The sequence below is a fragment of the Homalodisca vitripennis genome, chromosome 2 (genome assembly GCF_021130785.1).
Source record: "Homalodisca vitripennis isolate AUS2020 chromosome 2, UT_GWSS_2.1, whole genome shotgun sequence".
NCBI lineage: Eukaryota > Metazoa > Arthropoda > Insecta > Hemiptera > Cicadellidae > Homalodisca > Homalodisca vitripennis.
Window position 1 is genome coordinate 109,562,707 of NC_060208.1, and position 24,509 is coordinate 109,587,215.

The 24,509-nt window shown below is 34.0% G+C and overlaps 1 protein-coding gene across 2 annotated transcripts in view; it reads right to left on the reverse strand.

Annotated features, from left to right (window-relative positions):
- The window catches only part of LOC124354569 (vacuolar protein sorting-associated protein 13B), a 143,586-nt gene that overhangs the window by 94,118 nt on the left and 24,959 nt on the right, over nucleotides 1-24,509 (reverse strand). For both annotated transcript variants that reach the window (XM_046805123.1, XM_046805124.1), the window contains exons 12-20: nucleotides 23,117-23,277; nucleotides 22,836-23,008; nucleotides 21,101-21,301; nucleotides 20,156-20,303; nucleotides 10,539-10,691; nucleotides 9,486-9,683; nucleotides 3,198-3,366; nucleotides 2,237-2,402; nucleotides 769-1,057 (exon numbers count right to left, since the gene is read on the reverse strand). In XM_046805123.1, coding sequence (XP_046661079.1) covers nucleotides 769-1,057; nucleotides 2,237-2,402; nucleotides 3,198-3,366; nucleotides 9,486-9,683; nucleotides 10,539-10,691; nucleotides 20,156-20,303; nucleotides 21,101-21,301; nucleotides 22,836-23,008; nucleotides 23,117-23,277 — 1,658 coding nt within the window. The remainder of the gene's footprint in view (nucleotides 1-768; nucleotides 1,058-2,236; nucleotides 2,403-3,197; nucleotides 3,367-9,485; nucleotides 9,684-10,538; nucleotides 10,692-20,155; nucleotides 20,304-21,100; nucleotides 21,302-22,835; nucleotides 23,009-23,116; nucleotides 23,278-24,509) is intronic.

Below are 24,509 nucleotides of genomic sequence, written 5' to 3' on the forward strand. Positions count from 1 at the left end.
TTTAATACAAACAATAATAAATACAAAATTAAATATATCAAAATTAATCAAAATTCACCTTATTACATGTAAAATTCAAAAGTTATAAAGTGAACTAAAGTCAGTGATACAGTGTGCAGGGATGATTGTTGAAGAGTGAAGAGAGCAGAAATTTGAAAGGTGGAGAGGAGAGAGGGATCTGGAAGAAGTGAAAATAGATTATTATTATAAAGAAACTGGTTACATTTATTCAGCAGTATTTGAAAGGTTACTTTATTAAATTCTTATTATCACTGAAGTACAAAGAAGCAGAAGACAGACATTGGGTGAGAAAATTCCTTTTAAGTTTAATAGTGATTCATTGGAAGAACATAAAACCCAAGAACATTCGATTTGGCTAATAATTCAAAATTAATATGATTAAAATTTAACAACAATTATTTTTCAAAATTACAATATCTTCTATTAAAAAAAAAACCCCAATATTTCTATTTCATTAAGCCAGCACGACCACCCTGCCCTAAAATTTAAGAACTGTATTTAAAAATTTACCATTATTGTATCCTCCATCTTGTTTCAAAATTCAAACTTGTATGTCAATTAATTTATCATCATTGAAGTTCACATTTATATCATACTGAGTTATTTGTTATTTCTAACTATAATCATCAGAATACAAATTAAGTTTAACCATTTATATAAAGTAATAATAGTAGTAGGATATTACAAGTGATACACCCTAATCATTAGGATCTCTTGAGAAATTGTGAGAGAAACAGAGGTACTGACCTGTGTTCCACATGGCAGGAGGCAGTCGGATTGGCAATGGTTCATTAAATAATTGACCAGCCTGCTTGTGGTTATCACACCTGAGGATGACAGAAGGCAGACGGACCACAGCCACCTGAAGAGGGGGTGACAATTGGCGTAGTCCTGCCCGAAGCCCTTCCTCCATGCTATGTGGAGTAGAGGCTGCCAGGCTACTGTGCGGCAGATAAACTGCCACTTGATTCACTTCACCCCATACAATCATAGTGCGCCAAACAGGATAGTAATTGGCAACCCGGTCTGCCAAGGGCTGCCAACCACAGAACATTGAATAAGATACCTTACTACTAACAGTAATGAACAGAGCCTCCCAAACTGCTGAGGGAAGTAAAAAAAAACCAAAATGTAAACATTTGATATATACACATTTTCAGCAGGAACCTTTCCATGTAAAGTTAAAGTAAAATTTCTCATGTATATAATACAGTAGAGCAGTTCATAAATTGTGCATAATACACATAGTGTCAATTTATATTTGTACATGACTTTAACAGCTTTGAAAGCATACACAAATTATTTATAAAATTTAAAGAATTAAAGGTTTTGTAGTAAAACACTTAAAATTTTGGTTCAGTGGAACTGCCATTGGTGAGGCGATAAGAAATATCTCAGAAGTCACTTTTTCACTGCATTCATCTTAGCAAATCAGAAGTAATTTCTTCAATGGCAGCATAGATTCTATTCTAAGGTCCTGCGTGTTTGGTAGAAGTGGAACATTCACTTCAGTGTTAATGAAACCTCAATGGAAGTAATTCATAGGTACCAGGTCAGAGGCGAGATGGCCATGTAACTGTGGTGTTGTGGTGGTGTGTCATCTTTCTGATATTAGAAAGACACACTTTGTTGTTCATATTTATAAAACCAATGAATCAACAGAAGTTTTCCAGTATGTTGAGATACATAAATTGTGGCACAAAACACATTTATATTGAGCTGTCATAGACACATTCTAGGATTTTGCTTTGCCACACAATTTATTAATAACTTGATACGGCATAAACGATCACACAATATAGACCAAGTTTACAAGGTTCTCCAATTGATATACCACAATCAATCACAGTATATAGACCAACAATTGGCAGATAAAAACTATTGTAGGTTAGATTTGATATTAAACAAACAACTGACTCTTAATAACACAACCTCCCTTTGACAATTGCCAACTTAATAGTACCAACATTTTCCAAGTCCTTTTATCCAAAAAAAGTGATGAAACTGAGAATCAAGAATTTAAAAACTGATAAATCACTATTGGGTTGTCAATAAAGAGTAATACATTTTGAAGGACCAAAATATTGGTTTTTTGGAACAAAAATTTGGAATAGAATAGAATAGATTAATCTCTGTATTTGTATTTTCTTCTGGAAAAAAAGCAATGACATTATATTACATTCCTTCATTAACAATTCAACGCCCAGATGCTCACCACAACAGGCACAGTCTGCACACCATCAAGCAGAGGCTGAGAGGAGGGATGGCCTGAGGGGGTGGTCTCCCTCTCAGACGAGCTGTGGCCACTCTCATGGGTTGTGGGGTTCAGGCGCACGTAACTGCTAAGGCTGCTCTCCGATACCTTGCGAGACTTCAGGGAGCTGGAACATCATGTGTGATTGATTATTGTGTCACTTTCATTGGTTGTGAGGTTCAGACGCACCTCTTATATCAATATCTTATGAGATATGAACAAATATTAAAAGTGAAAAGTATTTAGCAAATGTTTTAAGAAAAGAAGCATTTTTATGAAATGTTACATCTCAGATAAATTAATCTAAAGATGTTTAAACTAATTTAACACACATCTTGAAATTAGTCACTAAATTGAAAAGCTCACCAACCAATACTGATAACTTTTTATTCTATGAGTCCTTTCAATAACTAATAATTTTCTATAGCTGTTGAAAGGCCTCAAAAAATAAAATTTTTCAGTATTGGTCAGCGTGTTTATCAATTTAGTGACAGAATTAAGAATAGCCAATATAAGTGCCATCTTCAACACTTCCTAAATACTAAAAGATATGCTATAGATACCATACAATTTAAATAATAAATATTTAAATAACTAAGTATGTCATTACTTATTATGATCAGCCTTATTTTTAGTATAGATTTTTTGACAAAAACAATCTAATAGGCCTAATAAATTGTTATGTCTTGATAATTCTATCTTTTAACATTTTCCTGGACAAATTTTCATTGTAATAAAAATTAAAAGTGAAGTCAAAATTCATGTGTGACTTTTTGGTAGCACGAGAATAACTTTGAATTCATCAATTTTTGCAAGAGGTAGGAACTTATTTCTGGAAATATTCAACTAGCATACACTCTACTTGTATAATTCTAGACAAAAATTGTTGAATTGTATTACATAAAAGAATGCTGTAACTTACTCTGTAGACTTGTGGGACATGAGCACAGTGGGGTGAGAGGGGAAGGCAGAAGTGGGAGTGTAGAGTAGCCAGGAGTACAGCAACGGGTCTGCGCTGAACCGGATCTCTCGCACTCTGAATATCAGCAGTGGAGGGAACACATTCGGTGAGATGGGCTGTTGGTAAAGAACTGCAAAAATAGAAAAGTACTAAACATATAAAATACAAACACATGGATATATTATTCTTATAATGTATTCAATTATATAAAGTGTGTGGCAATTTAACTTTCTTTTTGGAAATGTAAACAATTCAGACTGTGGAGTTTTGTAGTAAGGTGGGAGAGGTCTCATTCAATGAGTATGGCTCTAAATTTTTCATTCCTATTCCGATCATACACTGGAAAATCAAGGAACATGCGTTTACCACTTTGTTAATTTACCTTTCTTGTGTTCAGCTTAGAAATTTTCATTAAAGCTCGATTCATAGTTCTTCTCAGAGATGAATGCCCCTCATATAAAATCATATTATTACAATATGATGCATTACCAATCTCCAAGATTTAGTAAATAAAGAAACTGTGTTGTTTGCCCATTTTACTGTGCCATTGTTGAGTGCGTGGACCAGTATAAATATTTAGGTGTTGTTATCGATAAAAAATTTACATGGGTTCCATACATATGTTCAATACATTAAATATCACTTAAGAAAACTTATATATACTTTTTCACAGCTCAGTCGGGTGCTGACTGTGAATCATTTTAAGATTGTGTACTTCGCATACGTGCAGTCCTTGCTGCAGTATGGGATCCTTGCCTGGGGTGGAGCCTCTGCAAATGTATTAGAGCCACTATGTGTTGCGCAAAGAAGTATAATTAAAGCCATATTAAAAAGGGACAACAGATACCCTACATATTTACTCTTTTCAGAATTTCCAGTCATGAATATTCGCCAACAGTACATCCAAAGCCTCTTAATTTTTATTTGTGGCAACAGTCATGAAATATTTCATATACGCCACTTCATATACGTGGAAATAAAAAAAGAAAATGAGAAACTTCAGGAAACGAATGGTATTCTGACAAAACAAGTAAAGGACCTCCAAATAAGAATGAGAAATATGGAACAATATTCCAGAAAATCGAACATTGAAATATCTGGGATCCCACAGACTCCAGGAGAAAATATCCAGTCAGTAGTAGAGGACGTGGGCAAGGCAATCGACGTGGAGGTGAAGCGTGGAGACATCGCGGCGGTTCACCGCGTCCCATCCTTCAGGAAGGAGCGGCCCCCGCAGATTGTGGTGCAGTTCCATTCAAGGGTGCTGAAGACTACGTGGTTGGAGAAATACAGGGCAGCGAGGAAGAACAACAATGGACTTACCGCAAAACATGTAAACAATATATTTCCTAGTACTAACCTATACATAAATGAGCATTTAACCCCAGAAAATAAAATGTTGCTGTAAAAAGCAAAGGAAAAATGTAAACTATAAGTACACATGGTGTAAAGAAGGGAAAATTTTGGTAAGAAAGGCTAATGGTAATAGTTGCATCAGAATTGTTGATGAAGACGATTTGGCCAAAATCGTTTAAAGGGTGTGAACGAGTATACATATTGTTTCAATGTAAATAAATGAGTGATCAATGTTGCGTGACATGTAATAAGCCGATTATTGAATTATTTCAAAATATATTTTTACGTTAGTTTATGTTACCAGCTTTTGAACCAGGTAAAACATGGCCAATATATCACGATTTTGAATGCCCATTTTTTGCACCTAATGATAAAAAAAGCTTTAGCTTAATTCATTGGAATGTAAGAAGTATTAGGAATAAATTTAATATGTTAGAGGCAAAATTAAAAAAGAAATTAACAGTATTATATTTACCGAAGTTTGGATAAAGAGTGAAGAGACTCCTTTTTATCACCTACCAGGCTATAAAATGTATAGTAAATGTAATGACGAGTGTGCGGCAGGAGGTGTGATCGTTTACATAGATAATAAGTTAAGTGCTAAGTTTATTGACTGCAATATGACCACTGCTGACTGTGTCATTGTGGACGTTAAAATAAGTAACATTCCATTTTCAATAGCCGCTATTTATCGACTGCACGAATACACACAAAAAGATTTTTTAGTTGAATTAGAAGATAAATTAAAACTCTTAAAAGCAAACTCGGTAGTAATAGGAGATTTTAATATAAATATATTATCAGATAAGCCAGACGTGCAAAAATACATATCTATTATGAGCAACAACTGTTTTGTACCCATGATAAAACAAATTACGAGAATAGGACATAACTCGCAGTCATGTCTTGATCACATATTTATTAGACACAAATCTGTAAATATATTTGATATAGCTATTTTTCAGTTAGGAATATCAGATCATTTTTTATTAGCTCTAAGTTTCGAATATGGTAAAAATACGTCACACGTAAATAGGGATGTACTAATAAATAAAACTTTTGTTAATTATAACAACATATGTAATGATATACTTAGGAGTAACTGGGCGGATGTATATAATAGTATTAATGTTGATTTAAGTGTTGAAAGTTTTTATGTGATTTTAAAGACATGTATAGAAAATAACACGTATGTAATGGAAGTACCGAATAATTTAGCTAGAGCCAAAGTGAAAAGTCTGTGGATAAACAAACACATTTTAGATCCAGTTAAGTAAAGGAATACTTTATATAAAGCCACATTGAATAGGCCTTATGATATTAATCTTAAGATATATTATGAAAATTACCTTGAAAGATTAAAACAAAAAATAGATTTAACTAAGAATTCGTATTATACTAACTTGTTAAATAAATACAGTGGTAATAGTAAAGAGCAATGGAAAATTATAAATCAAATTACAGGAAATAGGAGTAAAGGCGAGTTGAGTCAAATAGAACTAGAGAGAACATTGTAATTGATAATCCAACTCTTATCAGTATAGAAGTAAACAAATATTTCGCCAGTACGGCTAATCAGCTGACAGCTAACCTTCCCAGTGCCGGCGCTTGGGACAGCAGCGATACAACCTCAACTCTTGAATCTTCTTTTATCTATAGAACTGACCAGGAAGAAATCCTGGATATAATTAAACATTTTAAAAACAAAAAATCACGAGGTGTGGATAACATTTCTGTTGATATACTAAAGCAAATCAGTCATAGTATTGCACAGGCACTTGAGCATATTTTTAATTTAAGTTTTAAGTCAGGCCATTTTCCAACTTATTTTAAAAAGAGTATTGTGGTTCCTTTACTGAAGAAACCTAATTCAATAAAATTAGACAACTTGAGACCTATTAGTCTTCTACCGATAACTTTTAAAATAATAGAGAAAATTATGAAAAAACGGCTTCTTAGCTTCCTAAACAGTAAACACTTTTTTAGCGAAAATCAGTTTGGGTTCACGAAGGGAAAATCAACGGAAGATGCACTTTCAGTTTTCGTTGAATGTTTATATAATAACATCAATTTTGGCAAAAAGGCATCTGCATTATTTATCGATTATAAAAAGGCATTTGACCTGGTGGACCAAACTATTTTACTTTCTAAATTAGAACATGCAGGAATAAGAGGAGTGGCGCTCAGCTGGTTTAATACATACCTTTCAAACAGAGAACAAATTGTAAAATTTAAAGACTGTTATAGTAATCCAGAAATAGTTGAAAAAGGTGTGCCAGGGCTCTGTGCTCTCGAGTACATTATTCTTGATTTATATTAATGATTTGCTGAAAAAAACATTCAAAGGGCAAATTTATGCGTTTGCCGATGATTTGGTTCTATTATATGTTAATGAAAGTGAAGAGGAGATATGGCAATGTATAATACAAGACTTAAACATTTTGAAGTTGTGGTGTGTTCAAAATAAAATGATTGTAAATGTATCTAAAACTAAAGTAGTTAATTTTAATTTAAGAGATTTTAAGTTTATTAATGATATAACTTTTCATGAATTTGATTGTAAGCAAACAAACATATGTAAATGCGAGAAAATTGAGATAGTTAAGCATTTTATATATCTAGGAGTATTTCTAGATAGTAAATTGTTATGGGAAAAACATATTGAATATATACAAAATTCTTTAAAGCGTGAAATTAGGAAATTTTATTATATAAGGAATAAATGTAACGCAGATCTATTACGGACTTTGTATTTTGCTCTTATACATTCTAGGTTGCAATATGGTATTCACTGCTGGGGAGGAGCTTTTAAAAATTCAATAGGAAAACTTAGAGCAACCCAAAACCATTCTTTGTGTATAATTTTATATAAAAACAAGAGAGAATCATCTTTTCCTCTTTATCAAAGGCTGAATATTTTACCACTCCAACATTTATTTATTTATAAAGTATTACACATTTTTTTCAAAAGAAGCGGAAACAATAGAACAGAACATTTATATAAGCATATGTACATGACGCGGAACGTAAAAAGCAAAGCAGTTTTAAGACCAAAAGTTAAAAAATCTTTTTTTTTTTAAATCGTTTGTTTTTTTAGGCCCAAACTGTTTTAATATGTTACCAATTGATATAAAGAAGTGTAAATCTAATAAAACATTTAAAGTTCACCTAAAAAAATGGCTGATGAACTCTGAGGAAACCAAACAATTAACAGATATAATTGAATAAAACATTTCTGAATGTATATGCGAGTGCTGAAAAGGTTGTATATGGAGTATAGGGAAAATTTAGATTTCATGGGTTAAAATAAAATAAATAAACTACGAAAGTAGCAGTAATTTGATAGGTGTGTATAATTGTTCCAGTAATTATGTTTTGGTTGCTTAATTTTATATTATAGGTAAGGTTTAAGATTGTCCACATTAGTTTGTAAACAAATACAGTGATAACACTACAGAGGCCGAATGCCAATTCTCAGTGTCATAAAAGTAGTAACTGATAATAGTGTATATTGTTTGATTGCCGGCCATCAAAACTGTGTAGGATGGTTGAGTATATTCCTACCATTATAAGATGCATGAAGTGTAATATTGCAGAAGGAATAAAGATATTTTCATTTCATTTCATTTCGATATTTTCATTTCATCATTTTCATTTCATTTCATATTCTCTAATATTCCTCATCAATATCACATGCGAGCCAGAGAACATTTTAATATTCATTTACCTAGACTAAGTTGCAATTTAGAAAGCTTAAGTTCATTTTACATTACGCATCAGGTGTACCACAGATTGCCTGTAGCAATAATTGAAGTGGTGAATGACAGCGTTGCTATGTACAGACAGAGGGTCCGTGAGTGGATGTTGTGTATCTGTGCTGCTGCTGCAGAGATGCTAACACAATCTATACAATCAATATTAAATTTTTTATTTATTTTTTAAACATTTCTCAATAAATTTTTTTCTTTTATTATAATTTTTCTGTTTTTTTTTCTTTTGTTTTTTGGGTTAAACAATTTATATCTTTATATAAATACAAACCTTATATTTATATAAAGGTTACACCTGTATAGCTGTACACCTTTATAGTTTATCCATTCCAACTAATTAACATGTTTATTATTATTATTTTTTTGTTTGTAATTTTTTAACAAAACTGTTAACATTGATTTGCTCATAGTGTTAACTTCTTTTGCAGTTGTTAACCAATATTTAATAGTTAGTTTACAGTTTATCTGTATATAATATCATTTCATCTAATGATATATTTTTAATTATAAAAAAACAATACTTCAGCGAAGCTTAAAATAAGTTAGCTAAAATAATTTTGTATATGAACTCCTGTCTGTACGTACACAGGTTTATGCAGTGAGTAATTCCTTAAGTCATTGTGTAATTCATAATGTAAATTTCAATGGAGAATAAATGTGTTTGATTTGATTTGTGTATCGTCTAGAGAAAGTGAATAAGTTTTTCCAGTTCATATTACATACTGTGACATGGCAGTTAAGTATATAGAAACAAACACTTTATTAAGTAGATGATGAGGACATATGATGGTAGATAATCTGTTTTGTTTAATACAGTTTCTGATTAATCAAATCCTATTACCCATGTCTTGAGATTTTAGTCCACACTTTTCAAATATTAAATTGTTCTACAGGCTTCCTAGAAATATGAATTTATATATATATTTCTATATATATAAATAATATTAATATAAATAATTTCTTATATATTAATAATATATTTTGAATTTTTACTTCCAACTCAAGTCCTGGGTATGCCACTACCTCAGTATAAATAACAAACTATTTTAACACTTTGAATTACGGAACTAACTCCAAAGTAAAACTATTCCAAATTGACAGGAAATTCCAAACAATACATTACCTTCTAGGAGTGGAGAGTCTAGAGGTGTGTCAGTGTCAGGAGCTGCTACTATCATAGTCTCACACTCATCCCCTCTGTCCAGCAGCCGTACCACGAACAGCTGACATGCTGACACACTCACATTTGTTGTCTCACTCACACCTGTCAGCACACGTCGTGCTGCCAGCTGTTCCACGCTCAGCTTTAGGTATATAGTATCTGTCACAGTTATAGTTAAGTAAGAATATTGTTCTCTATGATATGTTAGCAAGAACTGTGAAGTCTTCTACCTCAACCTGGAGAGTAAGACCATCAACATGAGTTTCCAAGTGCCTTCTCTCAGAGCTTCAGGCATCCAAAGCCTACAAAATTGTTCAATTACGCAATTACAACATCGTATAGTAGAGTCACAGGAATATACAAAATAGACATTTTTTGGTTAAATTTGAATATTTTGTTTATTAACTAATTCTGCATTTCATTGAAGGTAAAACTTTAATCTTCAATTAATTTTTTCAGATTATTCCTGGATTTGACTAAAAATAATTACATAACTTACAATACTATTTAATGTTGTAATTCACATTACATAAAATATTTATCCTTAAAATCACTGAAGAAAATTTGGGCTGGATTTAGAGATTTTAAAACATTGTTTTTGTCAGTTTGATTTATTTAATATTTCTTGAAAAAATAAATAATAAACAAAATCATATTTTTTTGGAATAGCACTCACATTCTACATACAATGATTACAGTATCGACATTATAAGTATGCTGCACTTTAAAGGCTGTTAACACTATTGAAAAAAAATTATTCACGAAATCGAGACAAATTATAAAAAATACAGCTGGTTAAAGTTGATGTGGTTTGGCTAAATTATTTTAAGTCCATTTACAGAAGTGGCTTGATTAATTACTATTGAATTTCAATGTATTAGTTTAAATTACATACTCCAGTTTAAATAATTAGTTTAATTTAATTGCATGAAACAGTAAATAAAACTAAGAATAATTCAAATATTAAATTAAATTGAAGTAATTACTGAAAGTACAAAGTATAACATTAATTACCAGTGGTGGAAGCTGCGTCATGAAGGAGAGAGGTGTTGTAGATAGTCTTGTGAGCCGCCATGTACCTCTGTCGATTGTTAGTTGCAATCAGTGAACCCAAAATCTCGTATAGCAGCACCAGTTTGGCCTTGGAAGAAGTTATCGTTACATTCTCTGGACAGAAACATACATTATGTTACTCATGATATAAACTATTACCAATGTTTGATTGCTTTACCTGTAAGCATTCAATACATGTTTTCATAAATTAGTTTTAAAATGGTATATTACAAAATATACATAAATTTCATTTTATTTTGATGAAATGTACTAACCTAATGTAATAATGGCCTATATTATTGACATGTAATATTTATACCACTTAAATAGATACAAGCAATATTTAGGTAAAACAAAATAAACCATAACAGTTGAAACAAATTTCAAATTCAATTTGAAAACAACTTACAGATCTAGGATATGAAATCAGAAAATATCATCTAAACAGATCATTAATGACTCTGTAAGATCAACACACACATTACATCACTAATCTCTCACCTTCTGTAGAGCAGATGAGACAACCATGTGCAACGGTAGTCTAAAAAGGGGATGGAAGAATAAAAAGTACTTAATATTTCAAATAAACTGTATTTATTTTTCAATATAGTTGCTTCTTTCCTACATGCTTAATTCAATGCTACTTCCATTTTGTTACCCCTATGAACAGGGTGTCCAGTAATGACCAAATCTAAAAATTCAAGCACATTTCAAGGTTTTCAAGGCTCAAAATTATAAAATTCAAGGCTATAGTCGCGGTTTACTTTTGGCTCTTTATCGGTAACTAACAATTTTACAAGCCAAAATCAAGTCACGAAATAGTGTTTTACTTTCCATGTAACAATAAAGATTTCTCAAATATTTTAAGGCCTCTGTTTAAATTACTAATGTCCTTATACATTATTAACAACATTTTATAATTGTTGTTGAAAAATTTACATTAAATGAGGTTTTTTTCAGAACCTATAACTCATAATTGAACTTCCTTGTGTTCAAAAACTTTGAACTGTAATCGTACCTATAAAATATGTTAAAAATTTAATTATTTAAACAATACTATGCTTAATGTGGCATTTAATTTAGTTTAAAATGAATTTCAGTGTAATGTTACTATTACAAAAAATAGTAAAAAAACGTTATAGGCCTATACAAAATTATGATAAAGTACCAAAGCCTAATTTAATGTTTATATTGTAACAGTTTGTTACAAATACATTTTAATATCCAAATAGGTAAATGATTTCGATTTTTTTATTTGAAATCTGAAAACAAACCCTCAAAAACACAGGATAGTAAAGAAACAGTTTTACTTTTAAGTTAAAGAAGTTTTACTTACACTTTCAACATCAAACCCAATACTATTCTAAACCAGTGAGGGTTAGGTTAGTTTTAGGTGAATTTAGTTTCATAAAAAGAAAATAACTGTTAAAATACATAAAAATATATTAATATTCATTTTGTAAAAAAGGATTAAACTCAAAAAGTCCAAAACATGGGTTATTAAAATGTTGAACCCTTTTTACAATTTATTTTGTGTTAAAAAATAAATTTGTCACAGAAAAAGTGTTACTCTCTTTAGAAAAACATGTGTGAAAGTTATAAAACTTTTTTAAACAATTGAATTACTAATGATGTAATTGCACCTTTACTCATTGCACAAATTAATTTAAACAAATAAGGCTATTGACAATAAGTTAAATGATAACAACCATTAATAGTACAGCAAAGGTAAATAAACACCTAGATTACTAAAAAAGTGTTTGTATTAATTATATATCCTCAAAATAAATTTAAAATAAATCCTATAGGCATCCCAATTGTACACCATAATTGATCACATGATCACGTTTTTTTCGATTACCTTAAATTGAAACATTTAATATTCATCACTATGTTTCAAAGAATTGGTAACCTCTTCAACATGCGAATATTATAAATACAATGTATAGTCGCGTAGGTTATTTAGCCACTCTTCAAATTACTTTAACATCAAGCATATATAAATGCCATCTCTCGTCAAACCTACTACAACACCATTTTTGGCGACTGCAACGAGAGCGAGTTACTTCCAAATTTCCTTTGTATCCTGTCAATTTTCACATCGATGTGAACATAATGAAACTGTTGCTTCAATATCTTCATTTTGTGTTGAGCACGGCGTCCACTGCGACCGGCCCGGTCCAGCCCAGCCCGGACTTTTATACTCTGTCAAAATGCATACGATCAAATGAAAACCCGCCCACTGCGACCGGTCCGGGCTGGGCTGGACCGGGCCGGTCGCAGGTGGTGGGTGTCCATTTGATTGCGTGTATTTCGACTTCACAAAAAGGCCGGGCCGGGTTCATTCCAGCCTAGCACCGCACCCACTGCGGCCGGCTCGGCCTATGCAGCCTCGGTTGGCTCTTCGGGTGCCGTGTGGGCCGAGTCTTTCCGGGCTGTGCCGGGCCGGTCGCAGTTGGTGGGTGTCCATTTGATTGCGTGTATTTTCGAACTTCACAAAAAGGCCGGGCCGGGCCGCCCGCAGTGTGCGGGTGTCCATTTGATTGCGTGTATTCCGACTTTCACAAAAAGGCCGGGCCGGGCCGCCCGCAGTTGGGCGGCTGTCCATTTGATTGCGTGTATTTCGATTTCACAAAAAGGTCGGGCCGGGCCGCCCGCAGTTGGGCGGGTGTCCATTTGATTGCGTGTATTTCTACTTCACAAAAATGTCGGGCCGGGCCGCCCGCAGTGTGCAGGTGTCCATTTGATTGCGTGTATTTCGACTTCACAAAAAGGCCGGGCCCGCGTTCACTCCACCTAGTACCGCCCACTGCGGCCGGCCCGGCCTTTTTGTGAAGTCGAAATACACGCAATCAAATGGACAACCCACCAACTGCGACTGGCCCGGCCTATCCAGCCTCGGTTGGCTCTTCGGGTGCCGTGTGGGCCGAGTCTTTCCGGGCTGTGCCGGGCCGGCCGCAGTGGGCGGGTGTCCATTTGATTGCGTGTATTTCTACTTCACAAAAATGTCGGGCCGGGCCCCGCCCGCAGTGTGCGGGTGTCCCATTTCATTGCGTGTATTTCGACTTCACAAAAAGGCCGGGCCGCGTTCACTCCAGCCTAGCACCGCCCCACTGCGGCCGGCCCGGCCTTTTTGTGAAGTCGAAATACACGCAATCAAATGGACACCCACCAACTGCGACTGGCCCGGCCTATCCAGCCTCGGTTGGCTCTTCGGGTGCCGTTTTGGGCCGAGTCTTTCCGGGCTGTGCCGGCCGGCCGCAGTGGGCGGTGTCCATTTGATTGCGTGTATTTCGACTTCACAAAAAGGCCGGGCCGGGCCGCCCGCAGTTGGGCGGGTGTCCATTTGATTGCGTGTATTTCGACTTCACAAAAAGGTCGGGCCGGGCCGCCCGCAGTGTGCGGATGTCCATTTCATTGCGTGTATTTCGACTTCACAAAAAGGCCGGGCCGGGTTTCACCTCCAGCCTAGCACCGCCCACTGCGGCCGGCTCGGCCTATCCAGCCTCGGTTTTGCTCTTCGGGTGCCGTGTGGGCCGAGTCTTTCCGGGCTGTGCCGGGCCGGTTGCAGTTGGTGGGTGTCCATTTGATTGCGTGTATTTCGACTTCACAAAAAGGCCGGGCCGGGTTCACTCCAGCCTAGCACCGCCCACTGCGACTGGCCCGGCCTATCCAGCCTCGGTTGGCTCTTCGGGTGCCGTGTGGGCCGTCTTTCCCGGGCTGTGCCGGGCCGGCCGCAGTGGGCGGGTGTCCATTTGATTGCGTGTATTCCGACTTCACAAAAAGGCCGGGCCGGGCCGCCCGCAGTTGGGCGGGTGTCCATTCGATTGCGTGTATTTCAACTTCACAAAAAAGGTCGGGCCGGGCGCCCCGCAGTTGGCGCGTGTCCATTTGATTAATAATAATAATAATAATAATAATAATAATGTTTTATTCGTTCAAATTGCAATACAATTGAACACATCAAAGTAAGAATAAATATATAACAAGGAAAATACAGTTTACATGTCTTGTATAAAGTCCTTCTTATAAAAGCCTTTTGTTACAAAGTACTCTCTTAAAAGTCTTTTAAAAGTATAAGCACCTGTTTCTTTTTTTATGTTTGATGGCAGCCTGTTATATACTACAGTACATATGTACTGTGGCCCTTTTTTGAAAAATGCAGTCGAATGTTGCCGCACTGTCAGTCGCTGCTGCGCCCCTCGTTGAATACGAGTAGTGCAAGCCGTGCCAGCAGTAAACAGAGTGGGATTATTTCTAACAAACATGCAGCACTCATACCCCACCAGACCAGCCAACGTCATTATGTTTAATTCTCTAAACACCAACTGACAAGACTCCCTTCTGGTCATTTTCAACATTGCTCTTATACACCATTTTTGAATTTTGAAAACTCTTTGAAAATTTTTGTTACTTGACATACCCCAAAAAATAATTCCATACCTTAAAAATAGATTCAACATAGGAGAAATATACAGCGAGAAGGACTCGGATGCTGCATACCTGAGCAAGGCGGCCGAGAGCATAGCAGACTGGGCGGAGCCTTTTGCAGATGGCATCTACATGAGATTCCCAGTTGAGATGGGCGTCCAAATGCAACCCAAGAAATTTTGTGACAGAAAAAAATGTTGCAATGAGTTGTTGTTGTAGGTGAGTCCACTGCCTGGGAATATGTGACTATTGGGTGCTTTAAGTATTGTGAAACGTATAAAGCCTGTCTTGATTGGATTGAGAACAAGCCCATTTTTTGAAAAACCATTCAGAAGCTTGAGCGAGGCTATTGTTGGCAGCATCAACTGCTGCTGACGCAGTAGACTCTGATGTTTGTAAAGTGCAGTCGTCGGCGTACATGATAATCTTACTATGGTTGATGTTTTTTGGGAAGATCATTTATGTAGATGACAAACAGTATTGGTCCCAAAATAGAGCCCTGTGGTACGCCGCACTTAATGACTCCCTCATTTGAATGGTGAATACCTGTATTTGTGGATATTTCTACGACTTGTTTTCTGTCTTTTAAATAGGAGTGCAAATAATTGAAGCGCAACACCTCGAATGCCATATGCCTCAAGTTTACTCAGCAGAACGTCATGCCTGACACAGTCAAACGCCCTGCTGAGATCGCAGAAGATGCCTATCGAGTACAGCTTGTGGTCAAGAGAAGTTGTAATGGAATTAATGAAATTAAAAATTGCAGAAGACGTAGATTTACCTTTGAGGAAACCGTGTTGGTGCGGACTAAACATATTTTGTTGCTGAAAGAATTGGATAAGTTTATTACACATAATAGTTTTCAATGATTTTTGAAAATGCCGATAGGATACTGATTGGTCTGTAATTTTCTATCTGATATTTAGAGCCTGATTTAAATATCGGTATGAGTTTGCTTATTTTATATACAGATGGAAAAAATGCCATGGGTTAAGCTGGAGTTTACCAAATGAGTGAAAACAATAGAAATGAACGGAAAACACCTTTTTATAATACCAACACGGATACCATCCATCCCAGTTGAACGCGTGCTCCTCAGCCGCCTCACAACATCCCACACCTCAGAGACTGACACCTCACTGATGAACATGCCTGCCAACCGGGCTGGGGGTACAAAGCACCGCAGGCTCGGATGGGTGTGGAATGCTGGTCACCATGTCCCGCGGCTTACTACTGAAAAATAACTATTAAAAGTGCTCGCTAACAAGCTGCCATCAATTATTTTCGATCCATTTACAAAAAGTTCATATTTAAATTTATTTTTTGCTTTACATCTCATAGGTACTGTGTCATTAACAACATTCCACATAGCTTTTAGACTTGTTTGTCTGAGGTCATAATTTGTTCATCGTAAAACTTAGCTTTTGTAATTCTTTACAAGACCATTATACTTACTCCTAGCATCCTCAAACAACATTCTCAGGTACTAAATTCCTAGGAAGTGACTTAAGATAGTTAAGATTAAGATTAGCCTCTCTTACTTCTCTAGTTATCCAGTTCAAGCTAGTTTTTTCCTAAGATTAACCTTTTTACTAACCACTGGAAAGGCTAAGTTATAGAAATAATTAAATGTATTAGTAAACATTTCAAATTTTTTCGTTCGTTAAACTACAGTTAATATACATCATTCCAAGTTTCTGAGTTTAAAAGTGTTTCAAAATATTTCCAGTTGTTGTCAGAAAAATATCGCTTACTTATTGTTGCGGTTTCGGGTACTAATTTTTTACTGGAGTTAAACAAAAATGTATAACTTGAGCATCATGGTCAGAAAAAACTGTCCTTATAACATGTGACTTAATAATATTTTGTACTGGCAAGTCGGTAATTATAATTGTCAATTAGTGTAGCACTATGAGAAGTTATTCTAGTGGGTTTCCTTTATAAACAGTGTTATAATAGTTTAAATCTAGTAAGTCAACTAAGTTTTGTCTTTTGTTACAAGTCTTATCTAAAAAATTTATATTGAAGTCCCCACATATTGTGGTGTGGTACGATGTCCCTTATGAGCGAAAGAAAAAATATCATTTAGAATGGTTAAGAAGACATCAAAAAATTTCCATTAGGTGGCCTGTAAATTACTATTAAATTCATTTTTAATTTTCGAAATGGAGATTCCTGTACACTCAATGTCCATTTCAGATGAGAGCTCATTTATTTTTGTAGTGTTTTTGTGTCGTAAAAATTCTTAGAAAATATCGCAACACCACCATGTATATGGGACTTCCGAGTAGTTTGCAGATGATTGAGAATAGCCATTAAAATAAACACAATGACTATTGAGTTCATTTTGCCAAGTTTTCAGATATGCAAAAGAAATCAGGTTGATGTTGGTTTAAAAATACATTAATGATGTCAACTTTGTTTATTAACACTTTGAGCATTGAGATGGATGATTTGTATATCATCAGTCAAATTGTTGGAAGTAGCAGTCTGACATATGGAGTTATCATCACCTTTACTACTATATACAGTTGCCTAAATTTGTATCAACGTCATATTTTACAAGCAGATATCGCTTCTTTGTCGTTAACCTTTAGTTTAAATGTGAGACACTAAGTTTAGAGACATTATTGTAATACCCTGTAGGCTGAGGCGTGGGTGTAATCTGTAAAAATTGCGTGTATTTCGACTTCACAAAAAGGCCGGGCCGCCCGCAGTGGGCTGGTGTCCATTTGATTGCGTGTATTTTGACAAAAAGGCCGGGACGGTCATAGTGGGCGTCTTGCATTAGAAACGGCAGCGGTATAAAAAAAATCAAAACTCCCGATTTTCTACAAATTCAAGCATAATTCCCGCCCTTTTCAAGGCAGGTAAAATTCAAGCATAATTCCCGCTCTTCCCGATTTTCAAGGCTGCTGGACACCCTGTATGAAGCAATGACATTTATTAAAGCTCACGAAATAGGCTTCTACAATTTCAATAACTTTTGGACAAAATCTCTTACTGATCGACTAAATTGCTATATTGGAGAAGTGGGGTCAAATTATTACATTAATACAAGGTAGCAAACTCTGTGGAGTATAGGAAATGTGAATCCAGTTAGAACTCTGCTGCGATCAATACTGTGGCCATGAATTTACAGAAAAATGAGCTGGTACATTTTTGTAATGGAAAATACAAGATTCTGGACCAGTTGTGAACATTTTTTTTTTAATATTGCATTATTAATTCAACAATAAAGCATACATAGCATACAGTGTAAGACAAGAACTGTTACTATTTTACCCTATCCAATCAATTAAAGAATATTGGTACAAAGATGGGACTTATTTACACAGTTGAATACTCCTAAAAGCACTCTCTATAACCTTCTCCATATCAGTTTTGACTTTTTTGCACACTATTCTCAACCAACTCAATCTTTTTTTTACTATTAACATTTCTTTAGCTACAGGCGTGTAATACTGAATTCACATTTTATCCTCAGGGCTTGCAAGCTCTCTGTATTCCAATCAGCTACTAAACATCACAAGATGCATTTCCATTAAATCACTGTATGAGGTTTGCCTAATAACTTGTGCAAGCTAGCGACCATGACGCCGACTATAGTTCTGCCCACTGGCGGCGCTAGTTGCCTGTGGCCCAATGAGCCATCAATGCTTGACGGATCATCGAACTGTGCATATTGTGTTAGTTATGTTAGTTTATATTGTCCTGGTTACTACAGTTTGTCAAAAATGGAATTTGATGAAATCACAGAGCAATGAATATTAAGTTTTTGATGAAGTTCAGTAAAAGTTATCAAGAAGTTATTGAAATGTTGACAGCTGTTTACGGTAATAATGCTCTGAACAAAACATTCATTTTCAAGTGGATTAAGCATTTTAAAGATGATAAACAAGACGTCAGGGATGATGCAATGCCAGAACAACCTTCAACCACCTGTATTGAAGACAACATTGATCATGTGCAGTCACTTGACCTTACTGATCGTCGAAAATCTGTCCGAATAATACTTGATGAAATGAATCTAAAAAAAATCAACAGTGCACACTATTTTAACTGAACATTTTTGTTAAAAATAAATGTGTGACAAAATCTGCCCAAGCTGTTGATCCCAGATCAAGAGTTGAAAAGAGTTGAATGTGTTACCGACTGGAAAAATTCAGCTGTAAATGATGCTTGATTTCTCACTAGTGACGAATCGTGGTTTTGCGAGTATGACATTGAACTAAAATCGTAAAGCAAGGAGTGGAAAGCAAAAGATTAACCTAGAAAAAATCAATGAAAAGCCTACTGAAAATCAAAGTTGTGCTTCAAGGTTTTTTTATGTCAAAGGTGTTGTTACTGATTGTTACTTATTTTGTTATGCACAATTCACTTATTTTTCAAAAGAATTAAAAAGGAGCTTGTTATTGTTAAAAAAAAAAAACTTAAGTTAATTTCTTTCCAAAATTTGTTTCAGTAAAAATAATCTCTAGCAATTTAACTACACTTTAATTTAACTAACAATTTAATTTTAACTCTTTTAAAATTTAGTTTGTTGTTAAATATTAGGTTATTAAACATGATTTTAGATTGCTTTTAAATGCTCTTTATTATGAAAGTATTGACATTTCAAAATAAATTTTTTTATAATAGTCATTTCACCTCAAACTGTATTTTTATTTTATTTAGGTGGAAATGTTGCTGTCTGAAGTGTTTTTTATTTTTAAATTATATACAAACCTGAATTTTATATATTTCTTATATATCATTCATTTACCTTTAAAATAAATCAAAAATAAATTTTAGGTACATTTTTTACTAAAACCTTGCGTTTTGTCCTCAAACTGGATTTTTATTTTGTTTCTGTGGAAATGATGCTGTCTGAAGTAAGTTTTTTTATTTAAAAATTATATAAAAATCTGAATGTGACATAGTTTTTTATAGTTCATTTATCTAAGAAATTTAAAATAAAATTCAAGTAAATTTTTTTCTAAAACCCTGCGTTTTTGTCCAAAACCCTCTGGCATTTTTCGCATAGTCACACAAAAAATAAATCAGCATTTTTCAACATGGATTTTTTTCACCACTGGTACTAAAAGAGTTAACACTGAACACTCACTCTACTAGCCTACAACAGTACATTGTGGACTTTTACTTGCCAATGTTCACAGTGATGTCCGAGCTCACACTGTCCTCTAAGGGTGTGAGGAGAGCATGCCATGTTTGCTCACTAGATACACTTGACATCTCCACCACCTTCATGGCCTGGAGAAACGGTAGCCTCACACTGCTTGACACACCAACAGCCTAGAGATTCACCATCAAATGTACTGATACAATTATCAGAATTTCCATTGGAAAACAAATAAAGATTCTCCAATACTTTAGATTTTTTCATACATCACTGATACTCACCTACATGAGTGTTTAATTTTGAAATTTCTAAACAAACCTTTTACTTGATGGTATTTCTGACACACTCATACAACAATTTATTTTTTAGTTAAACTGTAAACTCTACAACCAGTATTATACTTATTTCTATATGCATTGTATTTTTGTTATAATTTCAGCTTATTTTTGATTAATCCATAAATTTGAATACATCACAAAAACCATTTTATATGATTTCGTACAGAAAATTATCTACAACGTTTTGAAACCATACAAAAATATAAGAACATTGAATATGTAAATATTAGGGGTTTCAAAGTAACAAATCTTTAAATTTTTTTAGTAAATTCAAAACTAAGATGGAATGTTTATATGTTTATTTCAAACTAAAAGCAAATTTTAGGAAATGTTTCTAAAACATTTATGATGCATAAACAATTTAAAATATAAATTAGTATTTTATAGTTACAAATGATGAGCATAAAATAATTTAATAGAATTTACCCAAACTATTCTTTAAAACAACTTCGGATCTATGATAAAGCATAAAAATACTTTCCTTGAACCCAGTAAGTACAAAAACACTGAGCCATCTAAGTTATATTTCTAATTCTACACATCAGCACTAAAAGATTTAAGCCTAAGAATAAACATTTCATGTTAAAGTATTTATTTTTATGACAGTATTTAGAAATTATTACTCAATGTACCTTGAATGCTAGCCTGGTAAGTGAAGTGTTGATGATCTCCAGTGGCAATTTGTCCCGGTGGAACTTTGATGCCATGAGCAGTATCTTGTCAGGGTAAAGGGGTCGTGTGAGAGTTGCATACACACACTTCCACTCTACTGTGACACAGGGAGGTGGTGATCCGGGAGTCCCCAGGATCCTGCGCTGAGTCCGTGACAGCTTCTGTGACAACAGGAAACAGATTATAACTATCTGGAGGTTACAGATATGGAGTAATTTTGACAATATAACTTTATGAAAAAAACCTTAATAAAGATAATAGTTATACTCATTCAGAAATTGAAATTTCAGTTCCAACTGTATATCTTATCAGTAGAAAGGTTTTTGTTAATTTTTATATCCCATTAATCTATGTGACATGTACAATAATTTTATTTTAAAATGGATTGTTTACAAGTAAAAAGGACTTGATAGAAGGACTACAGGATTTTTGCTGGAGTGCTTTATACAGTGGAAATGATGATGGAATAAGTGCATTGCAACAAATGAAAAGTACTTTGAAAGTAAAATAACCAATGTACACTAAATTTTGCAAAATTTACTAGACAAATCTCATATTTGCCTAATTTGAATAGATTCTAAACATCTTACTAAGTTTACATGGACTGCATTCATACACTGGGTGAATGTATTCAGCACATGATATTTGTTATTGATAATGGATAGAGGATAGTAGGATTTATGTCATTCATTAAATAAATAATATATATATATATATATATATATATATATATATATATAATTTCAATAAACATTGAATCACAAAAAGTACTTGCTCCGCCGGGAGTCGAACCCGGATCTCTCACTTGCCGGGTGAATGTGCTACCATTACACCACAGAGCGCTTACTTTTTCCGATTCAATTATTTTGTATTTCGCCGTATCTGTCACATATGCGTTTAAATAAGCAAACTAACATATGATCGGAAGACCAAACACCTGTCAAACGACTTTTATTTACGTTAAATTGTATAAATGGCAATAGCCTTATTTAATTTCAATAAACATTGAATCACAAAAAGTACTTGCTCCGCCGGGAGTCGAACCCGGATCTCTCACTTGCCGGGTGAATGTGCTACCATTACACCACAGATTATACACGTTATATGTATATATATATATATATATACATATAACGAAAATGTCAAATATCCTGACCTAATTTGCTCAACTTTAACCCTCAGTGCTAATTCCAATAGTAGTAGAACGTTTCAATGTTTTCCAGGTTCTTATATGACTGCACTTTACACCTTAAGTTAATAGTTTTGGACATAAACCTTGAAATTTTGTTTGACATATCAATTTAACAATAAACAGACCTATATTCTAAATGTGTAAAGTGAATCAGTACCATTACCCTTAATATTTTTAATCATATTCTCTACGTTTTATAAGCATACAATTAACTCTACCAAAAATTATAATTATTAACCTAAATTAATGTTATTAAAATAAGATAGTAAAATATAATTGGTTAAGAACAAAACTACTTCAAATGTCTTAAGCATGTGTATAACATTTACTTTAAATTATTGTGCACCTGAATATTATGCTTGAGATTCTTCATACTAAACAAATTAAATAATCTTAATCAAAACGGGTCTTGGAAGTTTTAACTACCTACAAATAACAGCTATAAGGTCAAACAAAATTGATATAACCAAAATGTGCTCTTCAATAAATTATCATTGACTCACTCTGCCTAGGCTAGAAAAGTGAACGGGCATATGATTAGCTGGGTAGAGCTCGACGACAGTGTTGAATGCAGTAAACTGTGCTGTGTGTACTGGCAAGTAGCGGCTGTACAGATCTTCATTCATTTCTATACTTTTCTCTGACAGCCGGTGAACCAGATCAAGAACTTGGTTATCTGTTTGACAAACATAATAATTGATACATGTATGTCTTATAAATTTAATTTATATCCTGCTAATATAATACAAACTTAAATATAATGTTGACGACTTTTGAGCCCTACCTTGAACAACAGGCGAAATAATGTTAGAACTGTATGGGACGTAATCGTAGCTAGAACACGCTTTCATCATCATCTGTATCCTGTGGATAAGTCCTGAGCAGACCCTTATCACTACAGGCCCAGCAACATACCTTATTACCACTTTTTCTTTGGCTGGCAATCTGGAACAATCAACAGAACTTTTTAAACCAACATCAACAAGTTTATTGTTATAAATTCAAAAAAATTAATTAAATACGTGGAATAAACTACCTAGCTAGACATCGCATTTTCTCAATTTTCCATTATTGGAGAGTCTAGAAACACTAACTATGGGAAATTGTCTGGAGTCCATGGTTTAAATTATACTTTTCTGCAAAGTCAAAATTAAATATTTTAGGTGATTTTTATAACTAGATGTACTATATAACATTTTTACAATTTAATTATCTATAAATGGAGAATATATTTTTTATAATAATAAGAGCATATTTAAAAATAATGAATTTCCAACCAAAAGCATAACTTCTACTTCTAAACAAAAAATAATGATTTATTAGATTTTGACAATTTCAAAAATAAAAAGAGCTTGATAATTATTTTAATATTGTTAAATTAATTATCCTTACATAATAGGCATTTTCTTAAAAATCAGATCATTCATGTTACTTTACCACAGTTTCCACTGAATTTTACCCAGAATTAAAATTTTAACGTTCATAAGTTTTGAATGATATTCACAGGACTATAGTTTATACCATATTCTGTTAAGCATTAATCAACCCATTGGCCTAACTTGACAAGACCATCTCGCTGTTAGCATTATACACTATGAAATACTTTGATGAGACCATCTCATCACCAAGTAGTTCGCCGTTTTCTCACAAGATAATCAATCTTAATTTCGTTTCTGTGTTCTATAGAATAAGGGAAATGGAATAATTTTATTTTATAGACAAGCAACACTGCATTTGAGGGTTTTAATGATGTCAAGGAAGAGTTTGAATGTGACTGTGATTTAGAATTTAGTGATAAAGGATCAGTCAATGAGAATGCCCACTCCGATAGGCATTTTTTAACAGCTAATACTAATTTATTGGATTTACTGTGCAGTTCAGAGGCTATATAAACTAGTAGGCCAATTGGTTAATAAGCTGTAAGTATTAGTAGTTATCACCTTTTTTTAAAACAATTTTAGTATTTTTACCTAAACATGTTTTTTATTAAAAAACAAAAACTGAGATTAGATTTCAAAATGCAAAAAGATATCTGAATATTGAACAACTAAACCAGTATGCCAAATTGGTCTATTCCTTTGACCACAGCTGATTCTAATATACAAGATCTGTTTCCACGGGTGTAGCGTTATGTTGTACATATGTCTGGCGTATGCCAACAATCTTGGTTATTTTGA